Genomic DNA, 22,817 nt, shown 5'->3' with positions numbered 1-22,817 from the left:
AAACCCTACAAGAGACTAATAAGATAAAAGTTTCTGGTGGATCATAGGCTTCCTTTGAGGAAAAAAAAATTAAAACTGTGGACAGTTTTTTCCCAGAAAACATGCAGAGGCATTTTAGTAAAAATTCTGGACACATTACAAGTGTTTTGTAACAACCCTCTCCACTCCCTCCCCAAGCTAACCAAGTCAACTAGAATAATATCTGCAAGTTGGTTTCCTATGACTCTTGGAGATAAATACAGTCAACTCCCAAGGGGTTAACTACCAATATCTGCTAAAAATATTAAAAATCAAAAATCACTTCTTAATTCCTCATTTTCCACTGCCATCATCTACCATGTCTTAAATTACCCTTTTTCCAGATGCTCATTCTAGGGTCAGTCAAAAATCTCAGACAATATGAAGAGAAATAAAACAGTTCTTGACAAAATTTGAAAAATTTTTAAGGATGTGTTTAAAAGAGTTCCATGGATACTGAGGAAAATAGTCAAGACTCCAGCTGCCAATTTTCAAGGATGTGATCCTAGTCTGGGCCACTCTCCTAGGAGATGTAGATAATGGGTAGATAGGCGAACAGACAGTCAGACAGAAGGACAGAAAGAAAGAATACATCCCCTAATCATTCTTCTCCCTTAAAATGGCTCAGAAGGTAAAGAATTTGCCTACAGTACAGAAGACCTGGGTTCGATCCCTGGGTCAGGAAGATCCCCTGGAGAAGGGAATGGCAACCCAATCTAGCCAGTATTCTTGCCTGTAGAATTCCATGGACAGAGGACTGAGGCCTCAGTTATTCATGACTGAGCAAATAACACTAACACTCAACCATCTCTCTCCCCCAAAACCTTAACAGAAAGACTACTCCTGCCGGGTGTTGAAAGCAGAAAGCAGACTCCTCCCCACCACTCCATCCCATTCTGTCTCTTGCCTAAGGCTTTCCAACTCTCCCCTCTTCTTATCCCAATCACCACTCCTTAGTTCAGGCCAACAGTACCCCTCATTCTTCACCTGTGACAGTCACACAGCGGTCCTCCAGGCCTCTAGCCTTGCCCCATCCACTGCCCCAACACAAGTCATCTATTCTACAAAGCAAATCTCATCAGATCAGCCCTCTATTTAAAAGTTCTCAGAGAAGCAAAACCTTCTAAAACCAGGAGTGAGAGAGAGGAGGGCATCACCAGTTGCCAAAGAAAAATAAATAGCATGTGATCAGATACTTGAATTGAGGTTTATGGTGTAGTGTGTGTAATCTGTGTGTGTGTGTGTGTGCGTGCGTTGGAGGAGGAATTTGGGAAATATCTAGAAACTGGACAAATTCTTTTTTTTTAATGTTGAGGTTTGAAAAAATAGGAACCATTTCAAACCCACAAACAGACAACAGGAGAATGGCATGGAGTATACCATTGAAGGGATGCTAGGCTGTATGACACAGAAGACAACACACACTTTCATTCATTCCTCCAGCAGCTCAAAGTGCTGGCACTGAGAATTCATAGCTCTGCATAGCTCCAGGAATGGCAGTTGGCCCAGTGTAGTTGACTTGGCCAGACTTTCACCTCACCTCCTTCCCAGGTCAGCCTAAAGCCAGGACACAGGACAAGACATGGGCCCCAAAGCTCAACGCCATGGTCTCACTTGGGGAAACCTCTGAAGAGCCACCCCAGCTGCAGGGCTCTCTAAGGAGTCAGATGGTGCCCCTGCTGTAACTGAACTGAAGTTCAGATTTTCCCTACACCCAAACCTTCTTCCCTCGTTTCTTTCAGGAACTGTTCTCATATCCGGTATATCATTTCTACATTTTTTTGGTATGGACTGCTTCATTATTTTTTTAAATAGTTTTAAATTTTAAATTGAAAAAAAAAATCCTTTCAGAGTTCCATGTGCTATACAGTAGGTCCTTGTTGGTTACCCATTTTAAATAAAGTAGTGTGTACATGTCCATCCCAAACTCCCTAACTATCCCTTTCCCCTATCCTCCCCACCCCCCAGGAACCTTCCAGTTTGCTCTGGAAGTCTTTGAGTCTGTTTCTGTTCAGTAAGTACGTTCATTTGTATAATTTTAGATTCCATGAATAAGTGATGTCACACAGTATTTCTCCTTCTCTGCCTGACTTGCTTCCCTAAGTATGACACTCTAGGTCCATCCATGTTACTGCAAATGGCATTATTTCATTCTTTTCAATAGCTGAGTAGTATTGAATGCTGGAGGAGAAGGGGACGACAGAGGATGAAATGGTTGGATGACATCACCGACTCAATGGACATGAGTTTGAGCAACCTCTGGGAGTTGGTGATGGACAGGGAAGCCTGGCGTGCTGCAGTCCATGGGGTCACAAAGAGTCAAGCACGATTAAGTGACTGAATTGAACTGAATATTCCATTATATATAGTACCACATCTTCTTTATCCATCCCCCTGTCAATGGACATTTAGGTTGCATCCATGCCTTTTGCTTTTGTAAACAGCTCAATGTTATGTGACAGCCTGGATGGGAGGGGACTTTGGGGAAGAATGGATACCTATAAGTGTATGGCTGAGTCCCTTCTCTGTTCCCCTGAAACTATCACAACATTGCTTGTTAATCGGCTATACCCCAGTACAAAACTTAAAAAAAAAAAATTTTAATCCTTTCAGTTACTCTTAGGATATAACCCAGACTCCCAACCATGGTTTATAAGACTTCAACAATTGGTCTCAGCTTAACTTCCCAGCCTTTACTTTTACTTCTCAACCCCACTTCAGCCACACTGAGAGATCTGCGGTTTCAGCCTCCAAACCTCTGACATGTCATTGATTCCCTTTATCTCAATAGCCCTTCTCATCTCCCTCTGCCCACTTTTTGTCTCACTTGTATTCACTCTTCTGATCTTAGTTTAAATATCTCTCCTCAGGAAAGAAACCTTTCCTGAGACCCCTAGACATCAGCTTCCCTTCCAGGGAGCTCACACACCAACCTGTGCTGTTTCACTTTTTAAAACTCTGCCTGTTCAATCTATTTACTTAAAAGCTTGTGCAACCGCCCTCTCCAGACAAAAGATTAACTGACCTCTGGAACTATTTCTTAGTCACCCTGTGCCAATCCAAGTGCTTGACATATAGTAGTGGCCAACATGCTAGTCAAGATGTCTTTCACAGATAGGATGGATGGATGGTTGGTTAGAAAGACAGATGGGTGAACAGACAGGTAGGTAGGTAGAGACAGACAAATAAGTCCTTCCCTAACAATCTCCATAATAGAAAATAGAGCTGAATCTTGACACCAGATTCACATCCTCAAGAGACAATTAAACTGGCCAAGTCAAAACCTTAGAAACCACAATGTACAACCCAACAACACAGAATTTTCAAGCTAGCGCTTCTGTTTTTCCTTAAAGGTCAAGGGAATGACCGTTCTGAAATATCAGCTTCTATATTAGAATTTAAAGTTAGCCCACTGAATATTAGGAATTGAAAGACAGAACTCAAGAGAAAAAACAATGTGACAATAGTAACTTCTTCTTTCTTCTATTCCTCAAACCTCTACAACAGAGCTTCACATTAGGAAAAGCATCTGTTACCTGAATAATTATGATTTTTGAGCATCCCTGCTTTATTGACTGAACTTCAATGACCTTTCCACCACTTAACTATTTCCTAAATGAGAGGTATTTCTAAACATTTGTTCTTAATTTGTTTTTAATTTGCATTTACTCTATCCTATCTGTTGAAAGTGAAATCAGTAATATAGGATGACACTATCCTCATATGAAACATCCTATTCTTCAGTTAAATTTCCTCTGTAATAGCTTTCCAGGCTCTTTTCACACATACATTTTCTTTCAGCTGTCCAAGACTATTTCCTTCAAGATAAAATTAATATTACCTTTCTTTGCCTCCTTTTCAAAGAGCTTTTATATTATCTTTTTTCTTAATCAACCCACTTTTTTCCTAAAGCATAACATTTCTTTCAGAATATACATATAGAAAAAAATTACAAATGCTATTAAAACAGTTCAATTCAAAGTCACCTGAACAAGCCAACCAAGAGCGCTACTTTAGAAAAACAGCAATTGTTAATGTAATTAAGGAGTAAAAGCTACCTTTAAAATGTAGAAATTAATCAAATTAAGAATATTAATTCTGGAGGAAGAGAAAATACTAAAAGGGCTGTAACATGATTTATAACATTTTTAAAACTATACATCTGATTGAAAATATATATATATATGAATTATAATGTGAAAAGCTATCTATCAGATTCAAGAATATAAAACAAATCCCTTGAAGTGAAGTTTACATTATAACTTTATACAGGTTGTTACTAACTGCGAACCATCTTTCAAATCCTCTCCCCTACTCCTCTACTCTCGTACCACTCTGGTCCAAGCTCCCATGATCTCTAACCTTAGTTATTTTCACAACTTATCCGGCTCCCTTCCTCCCTTCAACTCTGCTCCCTTTGAAATTTATCATTCATACCGTCCACCAAATTATCTTTTTGAAAAACAATACTTACTCCATCACTAACCCACTTAAAATCCTATAGTAGCTCTCCAACAGGGAAAAGATCAAACCTCTTAGCCTGCTTTCAAAGAGCTTTCAAATTCTGGTCCCAACCTCTCTCCTCATCTACAGCACCCCAGCCACACTCACCTACCAGCTGCAGTCTGAAAATGCACTGTTCTTTCACATCACCTTGAAATGCCCTCCCTTCACAGCCACACGACTACGTCCTATGCATCCCTCAAGGTGAGGTGTGCCTCAACTCCCTTCCTCTTCGGGCTCTCTCTTTCCCAGTGAAGTAAGGCAGGTCCCTCCTCCTCCCCCGAATCCCCAGCTTTGGGTACACTACACAGGGTTTGTGCAGGGCTGTCTCCTTGCACCTCTCTCCCCAACCAGCCTGAGAACACCTGAATGAAGCAGAGACCAATGTCTTGCTCACCTCTGGGCCCATCATCTAGCTACACTGAATGAATGACAGCATTTGCTGAGTGAATAAGTACGTACATCAGCAAGTCTGATTATTTTAAACCATTAAAGAGCATGGCGAGCCTTTATTGAGCACTTACTGTGTGAGGAGCCTAAGCTAAAGGCTGCATCAGAAGGTCAAGTTAGGAAAGCACATGCCCACACGCAAGCAAGAGGAGTCAAAAATAGAAATAAATAGTGAACAAGAGGGAAGAAGATTGATTGTGGCTCTGTGATCGATCAAAGAATAGAATGCTTTGTGGCAATTATGCTGATGCTTGAAAGATGGAGGTTTCAAAACCAAGGGATGGGGAGGGAAGAACAATCAAGCAGAGCAAACAAAGCAAGCCACGTCCCAAAGACAAGAAAAGGACCACAGGCCGTCCTCACAAGCACCGTGCGCCTCCCTCACAGGGTAGTTTTTGGAGGGCGGGAGACATACAAAGATAGGTCAGCATCAGACTTCCCTAAATGTTTCACTGAAACATGCATGCAAATGAGTTCCCCTCTCTGAGCAATCTTCCTTGATGCCAGGTCCCCAGAGTAAGATCTGTGCTACACCAAATGCTCCAAAAGGCCAGCCCCAGACAGACAGCAAGCATGTGTGTGCATTCTCCACATACCAACGCCCTTCTATCTTCTAACAGGCTACATCTCTTGAAAAAGCACATGTAAGTTAGAATAATTCAAGTTACTCTTATTTTTTCCCTAGAAACACAGTATTATAATGGGATTTAATATATGATTAAGGGTCTGTTATGTTATAGAACTGACCACAGATACCATAAGTAGAAACACAGAAATAAATAGCATTACATTCTGCAGTTTAACATTTTCTAAATGCCTTACAAAGGGACTATAAGGATAACAAAGTAAACGGAGAATAAAGTGAAAGTCGCTCAGTTGTGTCTGACTCTTTGCGACCCCATGGACTGTATAGTCCATGGAATTTTCTAGGTCAGAACACTGGAGTGGGTAGCCTCTCCCTTCTCCAGGGCATCTTCCCAACCCAGGGATTGAACCCAGGTCTCCCCCATTGCAGGCAATTCTTTACCAGCTAAGCCACAAGGGAAACCCAAGAATACTGGAGTGGGTAGCCTATTCCTTTTCCAGGGGATCATCCCAACCCATGAATTGAACCGGGGTCTCCTGCTTTGCAGGCGGATTCTTTACCAACTGAGCTATTAGGGAAGTATCAAACAGAGTATACCTGGAGTTTTATCTCAGAGCATCCCAGGAGGCATCCATACCCTTCTGGATATGGCCAGAAGCCTTCAACACCAAATAAGACTCAGTCACTCTCCCAGCTCTAAGTCAGACTTGCATTTTAAAAGACAGTATTTTGATAAGGGGTCATGTTTCTTGCAAACTGTAGAATTCCGTGAGTAAAATTCAAACATGGCCCCGTACACAAAAAGTAAAGAGAGATGAAAGAAAGAGGCAGACCATTCCACATGGATAGGAATCCATTTCACCGGTATCTCAGTTGGTAAAGAATCTGCCTGCAATGCAGGAGACCCTGGTTCGATCCCTGGGTTGGGAAGATCCCCTGAAGAAGGAAATGACAATCCACTCCAGTATTCTTGCCTGGAAAAATCTCATGGACAGACAAGCCTGGCAGGCTACAGTCTATGAGGCAGCAAGGGTCGGACACGACTTAGCAACTAAACCTATATATAGGTTTAGCACTGTATAGCACAGGGAACTCTACTTGGTACTCTGTGGTCACCTAAACTGGAAGGAAATCCAAGAAAGAGGGGATATATGTATGCATGCATGCTCAGTCGCTCAGTCATGTCCGACGCTTTGCAACACTATGGAGGAGCCACTAGGCTCCTCTGTCCATGGGACTTCCCAGGCAAGAATACTAGAATGGGTCGCCATTTCCTTCTCCAGGGGATCGTCCCGACCCAGGAATCAAACCTGTGTCTGCTGCATTGGCAGGAGGATTCTTTACCATTGAGCCACCTGGGAAGCCCAATGTATGTATACATATGGATGGTTCTCTTTGCTGTACAGCAGAAACTGACACAACAGTGTATATCACCTATACTCCAATTTTTAGAAAAAGAGGCAGAAGTTGGAGGGATGCTGCCACAAGCCAGCAAAAGCCAGGAGCCACCAGAAGCTGAAAGAGGCAAGGGGAATTCTTTCCTAGAAACTTCAGAAGGAACAAGGCCCTGCTGATACCTCTATCTGGGGCTTCTAGCCTCCAGAACTGGGAAACTATAGACTTCTATTGTTTTAAACCATAAAACTTGTGGTCATTTGTGACAGAAGTCATAGAAACTAATACAGGGGGGTTGATCCTTGGTTTCCTTTACAAATGTAAACTCCTTTCAGCAGCTTAAACCACAGTTCATGTATTTGATTATCTTTTAAGACAATTCAATTATCTGACAAGTAAACCTCAAATGCACTTAAATTCTTATAACTCTAACATTGGACTTGGAGGGCATTATGCTCCAAGGGAAATAAATGAGACAGAGAAAGACAAATATCACATGTGGAATCTAAAAAATACAACAAACTAGTGAATATGACAAAAAAGTAGCAGACTCATGAATATAAAGAACAAACTAGTGGTTACCAGTGGGGAGAAGGGTAAGGGGAGGGGCAACATAAGGGTAGGGGAGTAAGAGGTACAAACTATTAAGTATAAAATAAGAATATATTTCACAACATGCAGAATATAGTTAATAATTATAATAATTATAAATGGAGTATAACCTTTAAAAATTGTGAATACTATATTGTACACCCATTAACATTTGTTATTGTACATCAAACATGCCTCAATAAAAAATAAAGATTATTAAAAAAATAAATACAATTACAAAAACAAGGAGACAAATAACAATTCTAATATCTTATTAACCTTAAAGAAGATAAGAAAACTGGCATCAAGTTATTATGTTCTTGCACTTCATATTCGGAGAAGGCAATGGCAAGCCACTCCAGTACTCTTGCCTAGAAAATCCCATGGATGGAGGAGCCTGGTAGGCTGCAGTCCGTGGGGTCGCTACGAGTCAGACATGACTGAGCGACTTCACTTTCACTTTTCACTTTCACACATTGGAGAAGGAAATGGCAACCCACTCCAGTGTTCTTGCCTGGAGAATCCCAGGGACGGGGGAGCCTGGTGGGCTGCCGTCTATGGGGTCACACAGAGTCAGACACGACTGAAGTGACTTAGCAGCAGCAGCAGCAATTTATATCATATCTTAGAGACCATCCCATATCGATACAGAAAGAACTTATAATTTTTCATTGCAAATAATTCCACTGTATGAATAAATTATAACTTAAGTAAAAAAGAAAGAAAATCAACATAAAGGGTGGATGTGGGATTTTTCCTCACCATGAGTCAAACCATATCTGTCTTGGAAATTTTTCTTAGAAAAAACAGATAATAAGTTTTTATGATAAGTTCAGAGTATTCCATGAAAGAATTCAGGTTTCTACTCTAACCTTACAGCAGGAAGAGGTTAAATGCGCCAAACTGAAGACCAAGGTGCTCCAAGAGGAAATATTTCATTTCAAGGCTGAATATTTTAGTAGGATCTTCCAGTTCAACAGTCCACAATAAAAAATGCACCAAAGTTTCATCACTCTCCTGCTTTCTCTACACAATTTTACCTTTGCTCAGCACAAGAATACAAGGCAAAAGAAAAAAAGTCCAATACCACAAAATCCACTACCTCTTAAAATTATTTAAAAAGAGGAGGTTGTAAGCAGAAATAATCTTCAACATTGGACCGTAGCTCTCCTTTCTCCTCTGAAATGCACAGACCACTTTCACTTTGGTTCCAAGAGTCTTAAACCTGCTTCCTTTGTCCATCAATCAATGTCACTAAACAGAGTAACTGCAGAGCTTGTTAAAACTCCAGACGCCGGGACCCCACCCCACGTGACTGAGTCGGAATCCCAAAGGGTGATTCTGACATGCAGCCAGAGTTAGGAACTCTGAGAGGCTGAGCCCAAAACCCGACTTTCAAAATAAAAGCATATGTCAACATCTATGTAGTTACTGAACTAATGAAAATCATGACTCACCCATAAGGATCAAGAGAACCAATCAATTCATACTAAAGCCTTTTTCACATAAATATCCTACACCAAAATCTTAATCAGAACACGGCATGAGACAAATGTGCAAACATTAAAACAATGGAATTAGAGAAGATGATCTCAGCAGATAATATCTTTTTAATCACGGGATTTTTCTAAGTTGTGCCAGTTTGGAGACAGAAAGTCATATTTTTTACTGGATTTCTCTGCTCTATCAGAAATGTCATTATCAATGTGCTTGTCAATGTGCTTTGTTCTGATCTTCAGGAAAAAGAATGTTACATAATTCAATACTGAGATTGATGAACTGGACAGAAATCATAATAATTAGCCTGCCACCCACCCACCAAAAAAAGTTCATTTGAAAATATTCACCTACGAAATGTTATTCTCCTGCTTTACACCTTGATTTTAATGACCGTGACAAACAAAACTGATATTTTTGCTTTTGTAAGTGAACAGATCTCAAAATCGGTATAAGGTTGTGCCAATGCAAACTTTAATCTTAACTGCCAAGAGGGCGCACACACAAACAATTCCTATTATTGGCTAAGCTGGCTAGGAGAACAAGCTTCTGACAGAGAAGGTTCACAGAATATAAATAAATCTCAGGTGTTTGGTTGTGAAAAGGCACGTATGTCAAGGCCAGAGAGCTACATGGAACCTGGGACTACCTGCCTCCCACATTTGACCTTTGTAAATCCTGGGGTAGAGCAAGGAAAAGTGAAAGGCCAAGGTCTAGCTTAGATTTCTCAGTCCACAACCATCATTTCGACAGTAAATATATGTTAAAATTTCACACCGATTCACCTCTCAAATACTAAACTGACTGTATTTATTATTAAGCAATTAAGACACACCAAAAAATAAAAAGAGTAAAACACTAAATATCTATAACTCCACACACACACACAGCCTAAAGAGAAAAAAAAAAAAAATCTAACCGGTACATGTGAAATCACCTGAATAATCTTTCGCAATAGAATTTTAACTAATGTTTACAACTGCTTCAATGATCTTGATTGTTTCCTTGTTTCCTGAAAATCATCCTATCAACATCTAGTTCAAATCTGGGCTCAAATAAGCTTCAATAAAACTGAGTTTTCCATTCTGCTATATTCTAAAGACTTCTACTCCTTAGAACATTCTCCAAAATTTATGTTTTCCTGTGGAGAACAGATCACCTACACAGCTTTCCCAACCTTAGTAACAGGTCATGAGAATCACATGGATGCAGAAATCTTTTTTATGATGACACTATTTCAGCCTAATGAGGTACCAACACAGAATATTTTATGTGCATGACAAGAATAGCTGCTCTCCTGTTAGAGTTGAATTTCCACCAGGGTCACTGTCCCTCACCACAAATCCCCAGGGCTCATGGAAAAAAACCAAACACGCTCAAAGACTCCCTTCAGAGCACAGGCATTCCAGCCAAGTAATGCTTTGAGGGGATGGGGGGGAGGAAAAAAAAAACTATTTTGCACAGTCCCTTAAACTCTTTAGGAAAATCCCCACACAGATATTTCTTTAAATGAAAGAGAAAGAAGACTAGTGGGAAATACAACGTAACCACTCTTTTCCCTAAAGAAAGGCCTCTAAAAGATAAACAAATAAGGTAACCTTCCTCCCAGCTTCATAAAACCACATCTTCTTAAGAAAGTTTAAACATAGTATCATGCAAACACAGTATCATTGCTAGGCCTGTTATAAATGTAACGAGGTATAATATTCCATAGTAAAGAATTCATTTTATTTTTATTTCACTGGCCTCCCTTTTCTCCCCTCCCAGTCCCCTCCTCCCCAACCAACCCTTTCAATGCCATAGATACCCATCCAGGCATCAGACCAGGCCTCAAACTGTGCCAGACCAGTCCATCTGAAATCCACTACCTTTTTTTTCACCAGCCAGTTAAAAGCCTTGAGCAGCAGGCAAAGGAAAAGAGAAAAGGGAATTCACGTCAGAAACAGATTATCAGTTTTTCTACCTTCCACCCAGAGGACTGCCAGTCCTCTGCTATTTTCCTTTGCTAACTTCTAAAAGAGGAGGACAGAGACCAGAGCCAATAATCAGGGCTGAAAGCGGCAGGCTACATCTCCTGCGATCGGCCTTCCCATGGCAGGCCAGGATGCCCGCCAGCGGCCTGAAGCAGCCCTATCTCACAGCCAAGGGCCCCAATTTTGTAACCACAAAGGCAGAGGCAGAAAGATGCAGCGAAACAATTAATACTCTGCAAAATTTCTAAGGAATTAATTTAGGCTTGAAAAAAAACAAAGGACCATCTGGCAGCAACAAAATAAACTACCTGGCAAATTAGGAAACTGGGTACTCTACACAGAGTTCGAATGCAGAGTTTCTGGAGTCAGGTCACCTGAGTTCTCACCCCAGCTCTGACATTTCTAGCTCCGTAGCCTTTTTCATTGAATAGACATTCATTGCTTACCTGCTAGACCTGTTATAAGCTAGACGCTGGGCTGAGTCCCAGGGATGCATGGGTCCCTTGCTCTTGTGGAATTAAGTTGAGGTAGGACATTGAAAGAAAAGTTCAGGTGTTAGTTGCTCAGCTGTGTCTGACTCTTACTGATGTCATGGACTGTAAGGCTTCTCTGTCCATGGAATTCTCCAGGCAAGAATACTGGAGTAGGTAGCCATTCTCTTCTCCAGGGGATCTTCCCCACCCAGGGATCAAACCTGGGTCTCCTGCATCCCAGGCAGATTCTTTACTATCTCAGCTACCAAGGAAGCTCACACACACACACACACAAGAGAAACAAGAAAACTACCAGAGACTGACAGAGCATAGGGGAAACTTAAATATACAGATACAGTCAAAAGTGACTGGGAGTGACCTTCCTCATGGTTCTGGTAAGACTCGGCACTCCCAATGCAGGGGGCCCGGTTGATACCTAGTCAGAGAACTAGATCCCACATGTCACAACTAAAAGATTCTGTACCCCGCAACAAAGACTGAAGATCCCTGGTGCCACAACTAAGGCCTGGCACAGCCAAATAATTAAATATTTATTTATTTGACTGTGCCAGGTCTTCGTTGCATCACGTGGGGTTTTTCATCTCACAGACTCCAGCTGTGCCGGTCGAGCTTAGCTGCTCCACAGCATGTGGGACCTTAGTTCCCAGTGTTGTTGTTTAGTCACGAAGTCCTGTCTGACTCTTCTGTGACCCCACAGACTGTAGCCTGCTAGGCTCCTCTGTCCGTGGGATTTCCCAGGCAAGAATACTGGAGCCGGTTGCCATTTCCTTCGCCAGGGGATCCTCCCGACCCAGGGATCGAACCCGCGTCTCTCGCATCTCCTGCATTAGCAGGTGGATTCTTTACCACCGAGCCACCAGGGAAAACCCTTAGCTCCTGAACCAGGGATCAAACCGACATTCCTGCACTGCAAGGCAGTGTCTTAACCACTGGATGAGCAGGAAAGTCTTGTAAATAAATAAACTAAAAGATGACTGGGAGAGTTACTTCCTAAGGTCAGCAGGCAAGTTCTCTCAGAGGCGATACTAAAGCCTGCTGCTGCTGCTGCTGCTGCTGCTGCTAAGTCGCTTCAGTTGTGTCCGACTCTGTGCGACCCCATAGGCGGCAGCCCACCAGGCTCCCCCGGCCCTGGGATTCTCCAGGCAAGAACATGGGAGTGGGGTGCCATTTCGTTCGCCGATGCATGAAAGGAAAAGTGAAAGTGAAGTCGCTCAGTCATGTCCAACTCTTAGTGACCCCACGGACTGCACCCCACCAGGCTCCACCGTCCATGGGATTTTCCAGGCAAAAGTACTGGAGTGGGTGATACTAAAGCCTGCTGCTGCTGCGGAGTGGGTTATACTGAAGCCTAGATCTACCTAATAAGAGGAGCCCATCAAGCAAAGACAGGGAAAGAGGAATGTGCAAAGGCCCTCCGGCAGGCATGGCTGGGCCGCTGCAGAAATAGAAAGAAGGTCAGTTTGCAAATTACTTCTGTGTGGCTCATGTCCATCATCTGTAAAACAGTCGTTGTGAGGATGAAACTCTGAGCACCATATCTGCACACTCCATGTATTCAATAAATGTCGTTGCTAGAATTATCATAATCAGTGAGATCCCATCACCAGAGGTGTGCAAGAAGAAGCTGGATACACGAGGGCATGGCCAGGCAACAGGACCTCTCAGGTTCCATCCACAATTAGGTCAGGATTACACAAGAAGAGAAAAAGTGAAGGAAGCAATGATAAAAATGTTACACTCAAGCTTCCTGCCTAAAGGCTGTTAAAGAAAGCTTTGAATCATACAACAATGTGGAGTTTTACCAACTAATTCATTCAACGAATGGCCCCTTCCCATGTGAGAATCTATGATTCTAATCCCTACTAGTCAAAATCCCCATAAGGAGCTAGTTGGCACAGTCTTTAGCCCTAAGGTCTACCCTCTTCATGGGGCTTTGAGCTAAAACTTACCAGAACAGGACTGAGAAGAGCAGAAAAGTTTGACTTATTCTATGTTACTGGCATTAAAGTGTCAGTATTGATAGAATAAAATAGCAGTGAGGCTATTCTTTGATTTTACACATATCTCAAACCATTTTATTATTTCATGTTTAAAATGTTCCAAGCAGATGGTTACACACCACAGACCCCATTTATATTTCACTTAAAAAAAAAAAATCTTACTCTTGATCTACTCTCAAAATACTAAATAAACTGTAAAACTTTCTGAAGCTCACTAATTCCAGCTATCAAAGATGTACTGATTAATGACAGACAAATTTGACTTGCATGTCTTTAAGTTAGGGAAAGATTTACTTTTACCCAATCCCAAGCCCTGAATCATTAAAGGTCATATTCTTTCAAGTTCTTTTCTAAAATTCACTCAAATCCAAGACAAATGTATTACAATCATTAAGAAATACATGATTTTTATATTCATGAAATATTTCATCATCTACTCTTGATATTTCAGACTTCTGTCCAGTTGGTAGAAATTACTTTAAAAATTATTAAACCTCATATACTGCATAAAGCAAATTAATATTGAATGAGGGCAATATAAACAATCCCAATACCTTAACATAAAATGCACCAATACTTTTATGAAGCCAGGCTTTTAGACTCTTCAAACTAAAGGATTTGAGGAGGAACAAGATAAATCTTCATGAACCAAGACAAAAGTTTATCAGTGTAATCTCAGCATCAGGTCTTCCCTACCCCAATGTCTATCCCCTCCACCACAGCTAGGCCCTCAAAAGGTAGAAACACAGAAATAGATTGGAATCAAAATTCTCCAATAGGAGAATATGCATTATATGTCTATGATTCCTTTGACTTTCAGAAAGCAAGATTGAAATTAACAGGCCCATTCAAATCCAAATTTATCTACTGCTTTTTGCAACATAATCCAGCCAAAAGAATGTGATTCAGATCTCAGCTATGCAACAGCTAAGTTTTCAATGCTTTTTGAAGTAGGAGCCACCAAAACTAAAAAAGAAAGTAACAGTCATCACCTTGGCATTAGAACACTTGAAGCAACTTGAGATTTTTCAGAATACTTTAGAAATACTTTAAGAAGTAATACAGGCTCATTGAAAAGCCTTTAAAGTGCATATGAGTAAAAAAGAGAAAAATAATAATCTCCAAATATCAAGATGACCACCATTAACATTTTCGTGTATATTTTATTGAACTTTATTGGAAAAAAAAATTTTTTTCAGATAAATGACTTCATATTGCACATAATTTTTATATAACAACATCAAGAACATGTTTCTATGTTCATATATGTATACATATTCATAACATTTTTATGAATGTATAATCTTTACTTTATGAATACACCTTAATTAGCTCCACTGAGATTCTATATGATTTAGTCAAGTGCCCTACACTAAAGGAACAGCATAGTCTAACCATTGTTTCCTAAAGTTATTTGCCTGTGACATCCTTTTTTGACTTACACATTAGAATTTATGCTTGTTTCAAATGCTTTGGGAAATAATGATTTAACCAATCCTCAGTATTGGATTTTTATGGTATTTCTAATTATTTTTCTGTAATAAAAATGCTATGATCAACTTTTTGCTTGTGTATTTCTGTGTCTTTCCTAGGAACAAAACTCCAAAAATAGAGGTGCTGGGCCAACTGGAATGCATACGTTAAAAACGTAGTAAGTTCTGCCCAACTGTCCCCAATAGTATATGGAATAGTCAGTCTTTTGAAATGATCATTTTTAATTTAAAGAGTAGTTTAAAAGTTATGTGTACTCATCATATATAACAAGTATTTTTAAACTTATATAATTACTTTATTATGGACATGGTTAAAGTACACAGTTATAAATATCAAAGGTCTTACCGTAATGGAGGTTGCCTCAGAAAACTATTTAGAACATAACTCCTCACAATTTATAGAACATGACAAGCATGGATACATTAAATTGTCTCACTGTCATCTTCCTCTTTGGCACATCTATATTTTTCTGAACATACATTCTATACTGTTTAGAAGATATTAGTAATGCCTTACATCAACATAGTACTTTATACAACTAAAGCATTTAAATCAAGACAAGTTTCAGGGGGCATTAAACTTTCTCAGAGCATACTTTAAAATAGGATGTTAAGCTGTACCCCACAAAAGATTCTTCAAACTACACAGTAGTGGCTACACATTTAGAGCCAAGACTGTAATAACCAGTTTTTATCAATCAACCAACACCAGGGCCATGAAGAGAAATACACCTTAAGTGTGTGTGTGTCAGTAGCTAAGTCATGTCCAACTCTTTGTGATTCCATGGACTGTAGCTCACCAGGCTTCTGTCCATGGAATTCTCCAGGCTAGAACACTGAAGTGGGTTCCCATTCCCTTTTCTGGGGGATCTTCCTCACCCAGAGATCAAAGCCGGGTCTCCCACATTGCAGGCACCTTCTTTACCATCTGAGCCACCAGGGAAACCCTCATCTCTATTAATTTAGAGCCTATTTTCAGTGCATATTCCTGCAGATTCATACAATAAAAAACAACCTTCTAACATAATATAAAGATGGTTCACATAGCAAAAACAGACATGAGGTTCAGTTTTTGGTTTTAAAGTGACACTGGGTATTAAGTTTATAGCCCAAAGTAACTCTCAAAGTTACTTAAGTATAGTGTTCACACCCAGGGTGGAGTTCTGTGTAATTTTCAAAACTCAGGTCCTGGCTGTTCAAAAATATCTCCCCGTAGAGTCTATCTCAGAATCATATTTGTTGCTTTTTAAAAATACTGAAATTTTTACTCAGTAGGTCTGCAGTGGAGTCAATTTATCTGTATCTTTTAAAAAAAGAAAACCCTCCCCAGTTGATTCAGTTATACAGCCAGAGTGGTAAAGTACATGGTTATATAAAAAGATTGGGGGAGGGAGTGATATCCTTACATAATCAATTTAAATCTTCAATGAAAACCATTCATCTGTCTTAATCTAGTTTACTAGATAACCTAGGTAAAACTGTACCTTGAGAAGGTTTATAAGATGCTTCAAAAAGGGAAGCAGAGGTAGAACACCTGTTGGCCTAGCACTGGTTAGAAATGGGATGGGGGAGAGGGTGTATGAAAGTAAATCTCAAGAGGACTACCCACCCCATCTGAAACCACAGCATTTCCTACCTAAAGCATCATTTTTTAAGCTGCATTTTTCAAGAGGTTTCTTATAAATAAACAGCAATCAGCTAACAGGTAGCAGTTTCACCAAGCAATGCCAATCAACATACCAGGAGACCAAGATGGATTGAGAAATTAAGAGAGAATACACAGAGATATCGGTAACCCACTCCAGTATTCTTGCCTGGAGAATCCCATGGACGGAGAAGCCTGGTAGGCTACAGTCCATGGGGTCGCAAAGAGTCGGACACGACTGAGCGACGGAACGGAACGGAACACAGAGATATCAAGGAGGGCATGGCAACCCACTCCAGCATTCCTGCCTGGAGAATCCCCATAGACAGAGGAGCCTAGCAGGCTACAGTCCGTGGGGTGGCAAAGAGTTGGACACAACTGAGCGACTAAGCACAGCACACACAGAGATACTGTATTACCTTTTACAGTGTAATAGTCATTTGTCAGATTTCTGTTTTCTCAAAAGAAGTCTGTCTCATGAACAGTACAAAACAAACAAAATCCAGTCTTCTAAGTAGCTTATGAACAAAAATCAGCCATTTTCTGAAGCTTCCATTACTTACCAGATCTGGACTTAATGATATCGCTGAACTCATTCTGGCCATCGTCAGCTCTGGCCTCATGGTCTCCATACTTGGCCATCTTAGTTGCGTTTCAATATAATCCAAAGGCTTGACAAGATCTTCTTTTAAAGACTTTCAGTTTTCTATAATTACCAACATCAATACCTAAAGAGAAAAGGGAAAACATGGATTTTAAAAAACACACAAGACTATATTAATATGTTGTAATAAGGTTGGGGGCGGGAGGAGAAGGGGACGACGGAGAATGAGATGGCTGGATGGCATCACCGACTCTGTGGACATGAGTTTGAGTGTACTCCGGGAGTTGGTGATGGACAGGGAGGCCTGGCGTGCTGTGATTCATGGGGTCGCGGAGAGTCGGACACGACTGAGCGACTGAACTGAACTGAACTGAACTGAATATATTAATAAATGCTGACATAAATATTATGTATAACATACTGCATATAGATGTAATATATAACCACAATATATACCATAGCTCTATAATATATGTGACTATAAATATTAAAATATATGTATATATATTATATATGGGCTTCCTGGTGGCTCAGTGGTAAAGAATCCACCTGCCATTGCAGGAGACACAGGAGTCTAGGATTCAATCCATAGGTCAGGAAGATCCCCTGAAGGAGGGCATGACAACCCACTCCAGTATCCTTGCCTGAAAAATCCCACGGACAGAGGAGCCTGGTGGGCTATAATCCAAGGAGTCACAAAAAGTTGGACATTACTGGAGCGACTGAGCACACACACATGCACATTATATATGGTTTTATATAGTGATCCTTCATTCAACAAATATTTATTTGGAGCCTATGGCAATCCACTCCAGTATTCTTGCCTGGAGAATCCCGTGGACAGAGAGCCTGCTGGACTAACGTCCATGGGGTTGCCAGGAGTCGGAGATGACTGAGCAACTAACACTTCCACCTTCATGCATAATGCACTGATCTGGGCAATGGAAATATGACTATCAAAGAGACAAAACCTATACTAGTTTGAAATCCATAGACACCAAGCAATTAATTATATAATGGAGTTTTCATTATACTACTAATATGTTACAAAAGTACAAAGGAGAAGCATAGAGTAATATGAGCATACTGCAGAGGAATCTGATCTGCTCTGGGCAATTAAAGGCTTTCTTGAAGATGTGACATTTGAGCCAAGCCTTCAGGGATGAGAGATGGGAAGAGAAAAAGGTAAGAATCTCCCATGTAAAGTGACAGGAAGCATCAAAGAACATTCAAAAATCTGAGCAGAGGCCAGGGCTTTTCGAGCCTAAGAGGAGAGGGATTTGTTGAACTAGGTGAGGTAGACAGACAGGACCAGGAACAGGGCTATGAAGACAGCCTGTAAAGGAGTTTGTCATTTCTCCAAAGAGCAGTGGGAAAACAGCAGATGATTTCAAGCTGGGAAACAACATATGATTGTGGCCTAAATACGTGTAGATAGAAAGAAGTGGGTGGACATGTGGGCTATTAGATATTAAATGAAGGCCAATAGGATTTGGGAACTGACTGGATATGAGTTTCAGGATACTGAGGCACAAAATGACTGCCCAATTTTGGGTTGTGCAATTGAGTCATTCAATGAGCTGGGAACACTGGAGCATAAGCATCTGAAGGAAGAAATAAGGAGTGTGATTTGGATTGATGGAGTCTGAGATATACAAGTAGAGATAACCAAAAAATCTCATCTCAGGAATGGTCTGGATTATATGTAAATCTGGACAGTTACATGTTATATCCATTGACACAGATTTCATTCTGGAAAACACATCATGTGAATTCTCCTGAGAATAGGCATCACTCAAAATAATTTTAATTTTTTAGTAATTAACGAGTCGAGGCATGTTGAGAATTTACAGAATTGAGGATTCTACCCTGCACTACCACTTTTCTTTTAAAATGTCATCAATTAGACATGCACTGCCCTAGAACTTTCTGGAACACAATGCCAAAGCAACCCAAATAGAATCAGAATTCAAGTTTAAGTTCAGCAATTTGGCTATATCCTAACATCCCCTTACGAGCACCCCAAATGCCAGCTAAATAAACCAATCATTTAATTGGGAAAATAACAGTCAAGACATCCAAATATTAATCTACAAATAATAGACATTAATTCACATATTATAATAGATATCAAAACCAGAGTTTATTGTTAGCTAGGATTAGACGACTCAATTATTTAATTCAAGGACACATCATATGGCATTACTGTTTTGTAAAATAGTTCATTTTACATATCTATTCACTATTTAGAAGTTCTTACATATTATGTTTACAATATACAACATTCAAGGACACACCATATTGTTTTAATAAATACATAAAATGTAAAATTTCTTTTCCTTAGTAGTTAGGAAAAGGGTATGTTCTAATAATAAAGAGGTCAAAGTTACCTTAGAAAAAGGTTTTAAATGTTAAAGTGTTTGAGGTATATGAAAACTGATGAACTACTAAAGCTTTAGGAACAATTTCCTCTCCAAAAAGGAGAAATATATGGATTGGATCATCAGCCTGAATCTGCGAGATTTTGTGAGAGTATAAAAACACTTTTCACTTTTTATACTGTCCACTACTATTGCACTTTATGGATTACTATGTAATTAGGTTCCTTTTGGGGGGCAAATACCTGCTAAAGATTTGCTAAGTTCTTAAATGTATTTTATTACATTCAAGTACCAAAAATTTTGTTCAGAAGAATGCACATAAAATTTTACTATGAAAAATCAGCTTTTCCCAACAAAAAATTCTCTTTACTGGAAAGCAACTAATTATTTCCTTTGAAATATATTTCTAATTATCTTTCATAAGTGGTCTCAGCCAAGGTCTTCAAAAGATTTTTCCCATGCCACAAAAGAGAAAAGTAAACTGCTTGCACAGAACTGTGTTTCATTTGCACATTAATATTCCTTCATCATAAAGTTTTACTTTGCCAGCTCCTTAAGATAATCTCAGATTTTCTCTTGATAATCAAAATCCTTTACAGGCTACACAGACTCAGCAGTAAGGGGGATCAGAGGACAAGGAAAGACTGGGCAAGTTGGGAGAACTGCAGATGACCATTTTTACACTAACTGATACTTTGTGCCACTAATTGGCAGGGGTCTCCAAACTGAGTAACATTTGGCAGCAAGTCATTATTGGTTGCCGGAAGTCAGGATCAAAGTCTCATCACAAGGTGCCTCCGTGCGACCCTCCACTTCCACATATATACTATGGAAACACCACCATCTTCCACACCAAGCTAGGTGACAAACCAAATAAAAGAAAGAGATATTGCTTTATAATTATAATTTATTGTTACTTCTGCTCTACGTTCTGTTTCCCCAAAATGAAGCTCTGCAAAGTTTAGCCAGCTCTTTCTCACTGAAACCAATACCCTCAACTCTACATCCAGTTCTTGCTTCAAAACTTCTCTGGCTGTCAAAGGGAACCAGAAGCCACCACAATAAATCTGGGTTAAAAGGACGGGGGATGGCCTTACAGGTAAAACTCATGCATTATTTTATTTTTAATTTGGAAATTACAAGATGTAAGAATACAAACATGTTTAACAACGTACAATTATGATGGAAATACGCTTTAGGTCCTTAGGCAAAAAGTACTCATTCGTTTACACAATCCTAAGAATGCTAGAGATAGTAGAAAGGAAAGCCCGAGGGCCAGAGTTTGAGGCTCCGTATGAAACTTAGTAAAAGACACCGCCCAGGGCCAAGAAGTGCCATTCATTCTCGGAAGCGCTCCAAGGGAAGTTCATACTGTTGTGGTTTACGGGGGCAATCCATTTCAGGTAAACACCTGAAGGAGAGTTAAAGTGCAGTCTTCTCGGTCTCGGAAACTGGTCCAGGGGGCGGGGAATGACTCCGCGTAAACCAAGGCCCTCGCCCCTCGGTGCTCTGGAAGCCGAAGCACCCAGGAGCTCCGGAAGCCGAAGCACCCAGGAGCTCCGCATTCTTTCAGCTGTCGCCTGATTCCCGGGTCCCCCGGGTCCACTAGCAACCAGCCCAGAGGCGCCCACCCGACTCCCGAGGCCCATGCAAGTTACAAAGGAATAGATGCGGCTACTGCCGGGTTCCCAGGAGCAGCAAGCTCCCGCCCGGACCCAGGGCATCCGGGCTTCCCAGTTCGGTTCACTCCCCCACAAGAGGTTACAACCCGCGAGGCCCTGGTGACCCAGGTCACCTGGGGGCTGGCAAAGAGAAGACTTTCCCCGGGGCGTCCCGGGAGCGGGGCGAGAGGGGGGAGCAGTTAGACCCAGGTTAGACCCAGGCTCCCCAGTTCAGTGGTTTAAAACAAAGTGCGAGTCCTCTGGCTCCTTCAAGTCGGGCACATTCTGTCCTCCCCTTGAAACAACCCTGGAATCAGTCCCTTTCGTAATCTGGGGCTTGGCTTTAAAAAAAAATCCACTTTTAACAGCATGCCTTCTAAAAGTTACACAGCCTAAAATTTGTGCTGTGTCGGTTTCCTAAAGGAGCCTTGAGCAACCAGTGCCTCGGACCCCAAGTCACACAGCGACATGAATTACCTTGCCAATTGCCGCAAGAGATGCCAAGGATCCGGGACCCCAGAAGAGGCAATCGCGCGGGACTACGCACCGACTGGGCGCTCCTTGTCACCTCACCAGAGCCCCACCCTCGGGAGCAGCAACGGCCCGGAGGTCGAGCACGTTTCCTGCCAGGCGGATGGCTGGGAACGTCTCCCCACCCGGTCCTGGCGGACACCTCCGGGGCCCCGCCTTCCCGGGGCTGAGGTGTGTGTGTGTGTGTGACAGGCCCTCCTAGGAAGCCACGTCCCCTCTTGGAGATCACTGGCCCAGAGCGCACGGAGGCACGACCCTCTCACCCCAGCCAGGAGACAGACTCAGGGAGTCAAGAGGCTGCCCAGAACCAGTCGAAGGAGTTCGGGTCGTTAGGAAATACTACACGGATTCCGAGGACTTCCGAGCCCGAACTCTTCCCCACGTTTCTGGCATTCCCTGTCCCGGGGCGGGGAGCTGTACTGAGGTTCCGAGGAAAGTGCACGCAAAAGTTGGTTACATCTTAGGCTCAGCCTTGAGAAGGAGCTCGGGACGCTGCTCCTGGGTACAGGAGCCGCTGAAAACTCCATCCTCCCCGCAGCTTCCGTCCCGTGTCCCGGGGCTGCGGTCACATTACCCGGCCCGAGACTCAATAATGCATGGACTTACCTGCTCCCATGCCCCGCGGGCCGCCTCTCCCGCCCGCCGCCGCCGAGTCCCAAGCCGGCCCGGGTCTCCTCGGATGTGTTTCAGGCGTAGTAGTCGCGGGTGTGTGTGCAAACGTGGGCTTTGTGGTGCGGTTTTTTGTTTTTTGGTGTTTTTTTTTTTTGGTTTGTTTGTTTTGCTTTGCTTTTTTTAAGGAAATATGGGAAACCAGACCAGATCCGAAAGAAAAAAAAATTTTTTTTGACACTCGATTGTAAACGCCCTAACTTGTGCAATCTTCCTGCCCGTAGTTCCGCCAAAAACAAAACAGTCCCAGTGCAAACCTGGAACGGGCGCGCAGGCACCGAGTTTGCCAAACACTGGAGAGTTTTCCGTCTGCAGAAATGACCCCG

At 41.5% G+C, this 22,817-nt stretch overlaps 1 protein-coding gene across 2 annotated transcripts in view; it reads right to left on the bottom strand.

Moving 5' to 3' along the window:
* UTRN (utrophin) overlaps positions 1 to 22,566 on the bottom strand; it is a 567,941-nt gene extending 545,375 nt beyond the window's left edge. Inside the window, exons 1-2 of one of the 2 annotated variants that reach the window (XM_055433618.2) lie at positions 22,429 to 22,566; positions 17,209 to 17,373 (exon numbers count right to left, since the gene is read on the bottom strand). In XM_055433618.2, coding sequence (XP_055289593.2) covers positions 17,209 to 17,287 — 79 coding nt within the window. In that variant the 5' untranslated portion in view covers positions 17,288 to 17,373; positions 22,429 to 22,566. Of the gene's footprint in view, positions 1 to 17,208; positions 17,374 to 21,768; positions 21,929 to 22,428 lie in introns of those variants that run through there. The other variant, XM_055433617.2, reaches the window with a different exon arrangement.
* Between the last annotated feature and the right edge of the window lie 251 nt (positions 22,567 to 22,817).

Source organism: Moschus berezovskii, chromosome 10 (genome assembly GCF_049115385.1).
Source record: "Moschus berezovskii isolate FMDL1 chromosome 10, NW_MosBer_1.0, whole genome shotgun sequence".
Lineage (NCBI taxonomy): Eukaryota > Metazoa > Chordata > Mammalia > Artiodactyla > Moschidae > Moschus > Moschus berezovskii.
Note: the sequence above shows the minus strand (reverse complement) of the source record. Positions and strands in the feature narration are given on the sequence as shown.